This window comes from Canis lupus, chromosome 8 (genome assembly GCF_011100685.1).
Source record: "Canis lupus familiaris isolate Mischka breed German Shepherd chromosome 8, alternate assembly UU_Cfam_GSD_1.0, whole genome shotgun sequence".
Lineage (NCBI taxonomy): Eukaryota > Metazoa > Chordata > Mammalia > Carnivora > Canidae > Canis > Canis lupus.
The window spans coordinates 16,777,146-16,789,075 of NC_049229.1; the positions used below are offsets into that span (position 1 = coordinate 16,777,146).

Below are 11,930 nucleotides of genomic sequence, written 5' to 3' on the forward strand. Positions count from 1 at the left end.
TTTGTGATTTCAGACATAAAGCAGTTTTAGAATCATCTGAAAGGCTAAGCTGTGGTTGTTGGATTGGATGACTAAAATGAAGGGAAAGTCACTGGAAGTGAGGAAGTCGAGAAACTGAAATGTACAGGCATTGGAAGAGTCATACACGAGGGCTTTGAAATTCTGTAAAATAATGGCAGGACTTAGGCTGAAGAGAAAGACTATAAAGTAGATGCCAAGTCTTCCTTTTAAGGAGATAACTGAACAGGCAGCTATATTTGGTGAATGTGGGGACAGAGAGTTTTAAGTAAGAAAGGATTGAACCTCCAAAGGATCGGAGAAGTAATGAAGTGGTAGTAGAGAAGCAGCAAATCCCTAACCTTAGGTCTCCAGAGAGCAAGCTGGGCTGGCCTGATTCTGCCATGGATTCAAAACTGTATGGAAGATTTCACAGCCAGAAATCTAACACAGTCATATGAAGCTTGGTCTGCAATTGCTGCCTGTCAGGAAATCAAACATGAAAACAGATGGTTTTCTGTAATTCTTTCCTTTTCTACTTACAAGAGGGAAATATTGGCAGGTAATAGTTGAGTAATTGAGCCCAAACCTATTTGTTTTTCACATAGGGCATTTGGAACCCAAGATTTGTAATTTCACCAACGTCATATTGCATCATAAGTTGATGCATACTCCATTGCATTCTAACCATGATATAAAGGCAATCTACATTAAGACAAAGCACATACACAGATATATGCACACACACAGGTATAAATAATTATAGATATATTTATAATAATAGATATAGATAATTTACAGTTCAGTTCACTTATAGAAGGGCCTATTTTTCAAGTTACAAAATAAAAGATCCTATATTCTGTTCAAATAGAACAGAACCTTCTCTGCAGAGAGGTCATGTAGTAAAGAGCAAGGATAAAACACCACAACTGAGGTGAACTGAGACATACTCTTGACAAGTTAGGAACACTGAGTAGCCATTACTTACCTGCTTTTAGTTCTCTTCTGAAATGGTTTTATTTAAAATTCCCTCAAATGTTAACTCAAATTCACTTGTGATTTTATTTTACAACTAGACATATATGTAGTATATGAAGCAAATTACCTATTACTTTATTCCTTTAATGTTACAATACCATGTATGTTTTATATATGTATTTTATACATTGTACACTTAAGAACATCAAGATGGTTCTATGAAAATATAGTCCTGTTTTCATTCTTCCTGCTTACTAAGCTTGTTTCTCCTTCTCTCTCCATGTAACAACCCCCACACACTTAAAGTCTTAGCATACTAATCGAAGTGGGATATTTTATAGGGGTCTCAATTCCACTAGATAGTGATTATTATCACATCTTAATTATTTTTAGATGAATCCTTAATTTAGATTACTTTCCAATGCCCCTAGTCATAACAAGATGATAAATATTTGTATTTACCACTTATTTCTTATACTACTAACTCTTACCATGCTGGCTGTTAAATGATAAACATTCCAAGATGGGCATGTATGGTCACTACACACACTTCTTTTTAAAAGGGAGGTAAGGAAATAGTTTGGAATTCAGGTTTTTTCATGGATTAAATAGTGCATAAAAACCTAGCAACTTTGGAAGAAATCCAGCTCATTTTTGCTTTAATGCACCCAGAAGATTTCAAATCAATATTTAGCATTAACGTTTTAATTGAAAATTAACATCGCCATAATTGGAAGTGAGGATCAGCATCCTGATGTTTAGGAGAGGGCTATTTCGTTGGGAAGGTCATTACACTGGAGAGCACAAATGTTGGATGAGGAAAACACAAATCTTTTGTTTCCTTGAGCAAGGACACACAGTAAACACTTGAACTGGTGGCCAACTATAATTTGCTTCCAGAGCCACTACTCTGGCAACACTACAGTTTGGATTTATAGCAGAGCACTAAGTAGCAGTGACTTTGAAAGCAAAGTATAAAAAGGACCAAGAAAAAAGTTGCCAGTTGTTAAAGATCTACTCCTCATTACAAGGACTTGAAGATTTCCCCCTCAATCTTCAACAAGAGCAGGATAAACTCTTGTTGCTATTCTCAGCGTGCCCTCAGCTGTTTTTCCTAAATAATTAATCCTCCGGGAAACCAATGATATTTGAATGTGGGTTATCAACAGTTCTTTATTTTTTGGCTGGAAAGTTCAAACCAATATATGTCCAACCTGCACAATGTAGACAGTTTCCTTTCCATGTTGGTTAAATTTTTTTTTTTAATTGTATTGTTTTCTGTCTGCTTCCAACGCCTTAGAAGTTCAACCACTTTTCCAAATGCCCAGGAATCAGCACAGGGAAATAACTCTCCCCAGTAGGATCCCGGCCCCCAGGACCACCATAAGGCACTTCCACTTGTTCCCACCTCTTCCATCTTCAGGGAATGAGTGTCCAATTCAGATTTGGCTCCTCAGTGGAGTAGAGGGAATTGGGGGGAAGGGGATTTTCTATAAGAATAGTCAGTCGCATAAATAAGTTCCTCTTCTTTTCCCTTTTCATTGAAAGTGAAAAACTCTGCTCAGAAGCAGTGCCCATTGTCCCGTTCCCCTATGTGTCACCAGAGCCAAGAGAGGACTCTGTCAGCGAGGCGCCCTCTGCCCTGTCCCGCAGACCACAGTCCCCCACCTTCACCCCATAGTCTGTGCACTGCGCAGAACTGGAGCGCAGAGCAGCGGCGTCGGTATCACTCTCCACGCCCGGCTGGGCCAAAGGCCCCTTTCTTGGCTGGGAGGAAGGGCTTTTGTGGAAGCAGAGTTTGAAAAGCCCCAGCACTGTCATGGTCAAGATAACCAACACCACCACCGCTATGCTCACAAGTATGAAGACCACGGTGGAGGAGGAGTCGAAAGCTTGGGGAATGGCAGAGGAAGACGTGGAATTAAACTTGGGAATCACGCTTCCTGAAGAGGTGATGGTGGCCTTTGAATTGGCTTGAGGGGACACCCGAAGGGTAGACATCGTGCTCTGTGCTCCCCACCGAGGGGTCCCGGGAAGAGATGTTGCAGCACTGCCTTGTCCTGGGACATGGGGTACCTCTCCTGGCTTCTCGTGCACCGTGGGTGACCACGTTTTCTTCGGGACGGGGCTGGCCGCAGTGGCAGGCCTGGCGGGCCCCTTGGTCCCCTCAGGGGCCGCCTGTCCTTCCCCATTGGCTACACAAGAGCGTCGGTCTTTGCCCAGCACGAAGCCCGCCGCGCACTCGCAGGCAAAGCCTCCAGAGTCGTCTAGGCAGTCAGGGAGCTCCGCGCACTTGCCAGCACGGAGGTACCTCCCGGGGCAGGGACAGAGCACAGCCCCGGAGGGTATCCCGTCCCAGCGCGCGCCGACCTCGTCGGCGAGGCAGGTGGCTCTGACGGAGAGCTGCCCGGGGCAGAGCGCACTCACCTGCGTCCCTGGGGGACTGAAGTCCAGCGCCGCGCTGTGCAGCTGGAAGGGCGCGCGGTAGCTCAAGTTAGAGGCGGCCCCGGGGCGCGGCGCCGGGCACAAGCCCTCAAACTGGTATTTGCACAGGTAGCCGTTGGCGCGCGAGTGGCAGCGCATCTCCTTCCAGCCTGCGGGCTCGACCCCCCGGGTGGCCTGGAGTCCCGCGCAACTCCGAGAGGTGCAGGAGCGCTGGGGCTCCTCCACCCACTGCAGCGTGTCGCTTTCGGACCCGCTGACGTCGGGGGACAGCCAGGAGAAGCCCCGCAACGGCTCGTCCTCCAGGGTGCAGTGGGATCGCCCGCGTTCCAGCGCCACCCAGAACAGAAGGTCTTTGGAGCCCCCTCCGGGCCCCGGGCCTGCCCGCAGGAGCGCGAGCACCGCCTGGAGCTCGGCGCCCCCGCGCACGGTGCTGAGCGCCCCGCCGCGCAGACTGCAGGCCTCCTCGGCCGCCAGCCTCTTGATGGTAGCGTGGTGCAGGCTGTAGCAGGCCCCCGAGGCCGAGCAGCCCGCGCGGTCGGCCGTGGGGTGCTCGCCCCCGCCGGGCCGAGGCCAGAGCGCCTGCCAGAGGAGACACAGGGCGAGCGCCGGCCTCATCTTGGAGGCCCCGCTCCCACAGTGTTCCCGACTAGGCTTGGCTCTGTCCCGCCCGAGGGCGCGGAGCTGTCCCGAGAGCGCGGTCACCGCCCCCTCCAGCCGGCCTCCCCCGCCTCCCCGCCCCACTCCCGCCGGGGCCCTCAACTGCCAAGATTCCCCAGCACGGTCCTGGCGGCAAGCAGCTTCCCCTAGGCCGCGACAGGAAATGGGTTCGGAGCTGTGCCAGGCCCCGTGCAGCCCTGATTCCTTCTGGGGTCACGCACACAGCTGGCGCCGGGGTGCGGGGTACACAGTCGACCAGGTCAGACACCCTGCTTAGAGCAGGAGAAAAAGAGAGAAAGTCGCGACTGGGAAGAAACGTATCCTGTGCCCCCCCCCCCCCCCCCATTAGAAAGTTTCAGGGGCTCAGATCCCAAAACACTTCGGTGAACGTTGACAGGAAGGACTGGAAACGAGGAACTCGCTGACAGCCCACACCCGCCCATTGTGTTTCGTCCGGGCCAGCCGCCTTGGCTTCACAGCAACGTGTAGACGGCTCCAGGCGTCATCGGGCGGGAGGCTGGGGCGACGCGGAGGGCATCTATCTGGTGGGAAATCTGGGGCTCTCCCTCCACCGCCAGAGGCAGCACCGCTTGGGCGCCAGCCTCCTGCTCTCTGCTTCTCTGTTCTGTCAAAGGAGATTCCTGGGGGCTAATTGCCAGTCTAAGAATTTAGAGCTCCCTTTGCGTATCCTAAATGGGTAAATCCTGCGTCTTCAGTCAGAGCTCGCTTTAAAGTTTCTTTTTTGCTTCCATTTGTTTCTCCTTGAAACGGCCATATGGGTTCACTCAGGAAAGGAAATGTACTTCTAGGCCCAAATGAAAAATAATGGGCATCGATCTTAACTGTTGTATAGTTAGGTTTCCTTACCACTGTATTGCTTCATAACTTCTTCAAGCTTGTATGTTATAGAAAAATGAGATCGTGGCCTGATTAATGTTTGAGAACAACTACCCCATGTGTAACTTTATCCTTGAACTATTTTAATATCATTTTCTCCTGTGATTGGGTGCCAATATTTGTATCGGTAAATTGTAAAAGTCCCCTTGAAGGGACACTAGAGTTCAATATTCTTAAGAAATTAAATTATTTATTCCATTATAATGCATATTATATACCGTAAACAAAAAATACCCCCTCATCTAAGAGACGGGTGAGTCCATTTCTCCAGCATTCCAATTTTTTTTTTTTTTTTAGATTTTATTTATTATCTGTTTGAGACATAGAGAGAGGGAGAGAGGGAGAGAGGCAGAGACACAGGCAGAGGGAGAAGCAGGCTCCATGCAGGGAGCCGGATGTGGGACTCGATCCCCGGTCTCCAGGATCAGGCCCTGGGCTGAAGGCAGCGCTAAGCCGCTGAGTCACCCGGGCTGCCCACAGCGTTCCAATTTTTAAAAAATATACACAGCTCAATTGGAAGTGGGGAAGAATTAAAGATGAGTAAATGAAGACAAGCTTAAACACTGCACTGTCTATGGAAAGATTTTCTTGTTAGCAATTTAGGCAATTCTGTATCATTTTAGGAAATGCATTATCTACCTTGGTTCACAGTAACCAAATATATTGCAATAAAAGCACAGAGTTTCAACTAAGCTCACTTAACATGCACCATGCTTTTAAATACCTACAATCAGAATGAAAGTTGCCATTCCATGAATAATGCATACCACACTTTTAAACTCACTTTCTTATGCTGGATTAGACGGTTCAGATTAGTGAGAAAGGGTAGGAAGGAAGGTCTCAGGATCACTTCTGTATGTCCCCACCTCCTTTTTACCACTGCTCTCACTCTTCTTTTCCTCTTGGAAATTCTATGTATGTTAGGAAATGATAGTAAATACATGAATCATTATCACACTTACCTTGCTTTTGCTGATGTGTTTCGCCGCAGGATTTCTCTACTATCCGTGCTGATTTCCAATTTAAAGGACATTCATTAGTCCTTCATTTCAGATGGCCATGTCACCTTAAACATGACTTTGCATTTAAATTAAGTAACAAATGTCTTATGAGGGAGGAACATGAACATCTAGAAATCTAATTGAACGGATTTTAAAAATACTTCATCATGTGGGCAACTCTATAGACTTTGCAATCAAATGATTCTGTGTTCATAAATGTGTCCATGTAGCACTATGTATTTTAATAAAATAAAACCTTTTATAAACCTAAGTAGACAATGGAAATCTCTCAGATATTTTTTTTTAAATCACTTGGGATGAGGTGAAGCTTCTAGAATCAGAAAGAATGAATGACTGGAGAGCTTATAGCAAATACATGATCTCACACCCTGGCATTTTGCCATTCAAGAGGTGGGATATCAGAAGAGAACATTGTGGCCAAAATAACTGCATGTCCCAGCCCTGGCCATGCCTGCAGTAACTTGAGAGGAGAGTTACAAAAAATAAATAAATAACTCAAAGTAAGACATAGGTAAGTTTGTAATTCATTACTTTGTATCAGTCTATATGCCAATATCATATTTTGAAATGTATAGTATTCCTGAAAAAAAAAAAAAACAGAAATGAAGGAATGTTTTTACTTAAAAGGGATGTTTATTAAGAGCATAATAGGATACCATTTTACCTCCACTGGATGCCAAATATTTAAACAAAATTTAAAGATTTTATTTATTTATTCATGAGAGGCACAGAAAGAGGCAGAGACATAGGCAGAGGGAGAAGCAGGCTCCATGCAGGGATCCCAATGTGGGACTCGATCCCCGACCCCCAGGATCACGCTCTGAGCAAAGGCAGGTGCTCAAATGCTGAGCCACCCAGGAGTCCCTAAATATTAAAAACTTTGATAATAGCAAGTGTGGATTCACAGGTTCTTTTATATATTACAGATGAGAGCAGCAAACTTTGGAAAACCTTGGCATTTTTTTTTCTTAAAATCTTACATTCTCTATACCCCAGTGCCCAGGTATATTCTCAACAGAAACTGTTGCACATGAATAAGAGAAGGTATGTAAGAGGATATTTATAGCAGCACTATTCATATTAGCAGAAACCAGAATGACTCCAAATGTCTAGCAACTGATGGTAGATCAATAAACCATGATACATTCACTCAATGAAAATATATAGCAATGGAAATGAATAAACTATAGCAGCAAGTAACCATGTGAATTAGTCTTATTGATACAATACTAAGTGGCAGAAGTGCCAAAAGATTGTACATTTATAAATTTAAAAAAACTACTAAATATGTATATTTGTGCATATTTTAGGAAAAATTGTTATAATGAGATAAAAGGAACAATGAGTAGAAGATTCCGAGTGATGGGTCCTTTGGGTGAGAGAGAAGAGGGGGATGGATTGGTTGCGGAAACAGGATTTGATTAGAGCTGTTGTTATAGTCTCAGCTTTTGCTTTGCATAGTGACTTCGTGTGTGACTATTGCATTATTAAACATAAATAATTAAGTAATTAACAAAATAAACTAATATGACTATATTCAGACAAATGAAAGAATGACATGAATCAAAAATTATAATTAGTCTGATTCTGGACATCTGAATTTCAAAATGTAAAATAAAAATAAAGTCAAGATGTTAGTTACATTTTCAAAATGTATTTTTTGACCCCCATAGTCTTTTGCAGATAACACATTTTTAAATTTAAGCCAATTATTAATCTGAAAAAGAATAATAAATAAAATATTTTCCCAATGTTTCTACACCTTTCAGACAACCTTTGTATTATCAGTAAGGATCATATATGGTATTTATTGGTTCATTCATTTTAACAATGCCATCCAAAGGACTAAAGAGAATATATGAGGAGAAGAGTAAGTTTAGGCCAACATTATCAATTTTATTTAATTTAAAATATCTGAAACAAAAATATAGATAAAATTTCACTAATCACATCTTAAGTAGTCTCATAAATTTATAAAGTTGCTGATCCTCACTAAATAAATTCTGTAACTGTAGAAAAAAAACAACATCTGGGTCTTAGCATATTTTTCAGTTCACTTAAAATATATAAAAATACTTCAGAGGAAATTGAGAAGGAGATAACATTCGATTAGGAGAACATGGCATTCAGAAGCTAATCTAAGCTAGAGACTAAGAATTGTGAAAATATGTATAGACCTTTATTTTAATTATTTTTTAAAACTATTCATTTATTCATGAGAAACACAGAGAGGAGAGGGAGAGAGGCAGAGACACAGGCAGAGGGAGAAGCAGGCTCCATGCAGGGAGCCCGACATGGGACTCGACCCCGGGTCTCCAGGATCACACCCTGGACTGAAGGCGGCGCTAAACCGCTGAGCCACCTGGGCTGCCCTTTAGAACTGTACTGGACCTTAACAAAATGATCAGTGAGCATCATTATGACTTAATCGGGATATATGATTTGATTCTTTTTTTTTTTTAATTTTTATTTTTATTTATTTATGATAGTCACAGAGAGAGAGAGAGAGGCAGAGACACAGGCAGAGGGAGAAGCAGGCTCCATGCACTGGGAGCCTGACGTGGGATTCGATCCCGGGTCTCCAGGATCGCGCCCTGGGCCAAAGGCAGGCGCCAAACCGCTGCGCCACCCAGGGATCCCTGATTCTTTTTTTTTTAATTTTTTTTGGTTTGACTCTTAATCCAACAGATCACTCAGGCTCATAACCAAAGAAATTAATATATGCTTGACTAGATAAAGAATTCTTTTAGGTAGCGTTGTATTTATGACATCTACATCCATTCACACATATTCAGTCATCTCAGAAATGTATGTCACAATGATAGGTACTCTTCTGGTTTAGTGAACAACATGACTTAAGTACAGAAATAAGAAACTTAAAAAAACATTAAACTTGTAGCTCCTTCATTCAAACTGCTTTCCAAATAGACAATGCTGACCTTATTCCATGTACCCTGGAGGTAATATAAAAAAGTTATTCTCTGGTGGCCATCACAGAATCAGTATATTTCCCTATTGCCAAGTTTATAATCAAGAAATAATGTAAGAATGAGTCATGCACACAAAAGGCTTGTTATAATCCAAACGCCTAACAAGTTCTAAATTATAAACATTTATCCTACTACTCAGATATTTTAATGTGAGAAATATTCTACTCTAAGTCTATAATATAACCTGAATAAATCCAGTTGTATGTCTCTATTTTGGCATCCTTGTCAGCCCCTATGATAGGTCTTGTCACTGGAAACCATTCATCACAGAGTCATCAGGATGATCTTTAAGAACGTTAGTATGATTATCTCCCTCTTCTGTTTGAATACCTTAAATGGCTTTCCATTGCTCTAAAACAGAGCTCAAAATTCTTACTAAGACCTCCAGGCACTAGCTTCTATGCCCCATTCTAGCTTTATCTCCTTTCCCTCTCATCTCAATTCAATTGCCAGTACCCTCAGTGAGATCTTTCTAGGTAACCCAATCTCCATTACCCCATTGAGCAACCTTCTACCACCATCCCTCCCCCACCCCCGCTGCTTTTCTATGACATCAATCTATTTTGTTTACTTCATAACAATCATTAATCTCTGAAATTTGCTTGCTCATTTGTTGTTGTTGTTGTTTGCCTGTCTCCCACTCAATGAAAACTCCATTAAAAAAGGCCATACTTGTCACAAATGAGTAAATGAATGTATGAATGAATCTTCCAGCATTCTTCCCATTGTTCATCATGGCTCCAGCCACCCTGGCCCGTTCTTTGTTCTTCCAAAACATTTACATAATTCTTACATGTTTTCCCTTTGCCTAAATCATTCCTCTCTTGTCAGTTTCTTTAAAAGTACATTTTAAAATACTGTGAAATATAATATACATATAGGAAAGTGCCTAAACCACTGATGTGCAGTTTTTCAAGCAACCATGAAGCCATCATCCAATTCAGGAAATAGAATAGGGCAGTTTATAATTACAATTTGTTCCTCTTTCCCCATGAGATCATCAAAACAGAAATTCAAGATCACTAGGATTGGGGGCAAACGTCCAAAAGCAAAAGTGGCCTGTGTTCACTTCAGGTTTCTATATCTTTCTTCCCCTTATATTTCAACCTAGTCATGTGTGTGTGTGTGTGTATACACACATGTATATATATGTCATCGTTGTTTATTGTCCTCTCTGAGTGGGTTAGTTTCTCAATCTGAGTTCCCTCAAAAAGCAAACAAGGATTTAGGAGAAAGTAACTTATTTGGAGGTGAGACCAGAGTCATTGGCCAGGAGTACTCCAGGACTGATACAGAGAAAAGAGGAAAGTCAAAGTTAATATGAGTTATAATTGTAGGCTCCTAGGGCACAATACTACTGGGAACCCTCTCAGAGACTATGATATCCAACCAAGTGTGTCCACTAACGGGTGGAGAAGCTGGGATATTTATTTATAAATTCTTGTCCCAATGCAAATAACTCTGGAGTAGTTGGCTTTGGGTACATTTGAAAATCCCGGAGCACAGGTTAAGCATACTCTGGTGTCCAGAGAGCAGCTTCAGGCAGAAAGACACCAAAGGTACTTGTGGCATTTACCAGAGTTGGCCTCTATTGCTTAGCCTGATGTATTTCCACCATCCTCCAGCTTTTGGCTTAAATATCCCCTCCCCTAGCTCTGAGGTAGAGCTTAGGTCCCCCATTTTACTTGATCTCATAGATCCTTGTTTTTTTCTTCATGGCACTTATCACAAATGTAAGCATATAGTTATTTGTATGATTTAATGTCTGTGTCCTCCAATATTTGCTACTCAAATGCCAGCAACATCAGCATTAAAAGGGAGTATATTAGAAATGCAGAATCTCAGCATTACCCCAGACACACTGAATCAGAATTTGCATACTAATGAGATCCCCAGGTGATTTGTATGCACATTAAAAGTTAAAGAAGCACAGCTCCACTAGACTGTATTTTCTTAGGGCAGTGACTGTGTCTCTCTTCTTCAGCACTTATCCCAAGTCCATAGCAATATAGCTGGCATATAATAAGCACTCAAGAAATGACAGTTGACTGCACACACATACAGTGTACACACCTATATAGTACAAACAAATATGATAAAGCCTAGTGACTTTGCAAAAATGTTATGTTGGCAATTTAACACATAGGATTTTCTAGTTTTTTTTCTCAAGAATCATATAATTTTTCTGTGGGGCCATCAGTTCTAGGCTCCTTGGCTAGTGTGAATTGATCTGAAATACTGCTTTAGAAAATATTGTTAAGAAATTCTCACTGTAACAATGCCAACAGTGTTTTTATTGAGCATACTCTGGTGCCTGATCTGACTCTAGTTTCACGCTATGATTTGGTCTTGGAGGATTTGTGTGGTTAAGTGTGTCTGATCATCAGGGCATGCCTGAAGTCTGAAATTGTTCCTTTTCCATTGGAGCCTGTACAATTTCCACTTCACAAAGCTGGAAGAAGGAGGGAAAAAAATCACAGCTACTTAAATTCAAATCCTATTAGGCTTATCTGTTATCACTTTGTAAGTACTGGGGATAATCAGCAGTTACCTTAGCATTTACCTTGTAGAGGCAGTGGGAACCTTGAAATTATTATTAGTCAGACTTAATAACTGGACTATCTTAAGGCCTATGTATCTGATTAATGCACACACTCCTGCCCAACAGATTCTAAATTGGCTTGTCTATTCCAGTTTTGTGATTTATTCTCAGTATTATACAGCATTTCAAATCTGATAAATTCAGGAGATTTTTGTTTGACCTTCAGATTTAGCATCAGGAATTTTTGTTTTAAAATGGCAGTGACTTAGGCAAATCTATTCAATAAAATCAATGCCATATATCTTTTTGGTATACCACCTCTTTATTTTGTATGAATTCACATAATATTTATTTTAGTGGGGAGAGAGGGAAAAGTGCTACCTGCTATACTATAGTTATATA

The 11,930-nt window shown here is 42.1% G+C and overlaps 1 protein-coding gene across 1 annotated transcript; it reads right to left on the bottom strand.

Annotated features, from left to right (window-relative positions):
• Nucleotides 1–750: 750 nt before the first annotated feature.
• CLEC14A (C-type lectin domain containing 14A) lies at nt 751–4,102 on the bottom strand. Its single transcript, XM_038544554.1, has one exon. The coding sequence runs from the start codon at nt 4,033–4,035 to the stop codon at nt 2,566–2,568; it is 1,470 nt and encodes a 489-aa protein (XP_038400482.1). The 5' UTR covers nt 4,036–4,102; the 3' UTR covers nt 751–2,565.
• Between the last annotated feature and the right edge of the window lie 7,828 nt (nt 4,103–11,930).

Coding starts and splice junctions, on each gene's coding strand:
- CLEC14A (XM_038544554.1), bottom strand. CDS start 4,035: ATGAGGCCGGCGCTCGCCCTGTGTCTCCTCTGGCAGGCGCTCTGGCCT.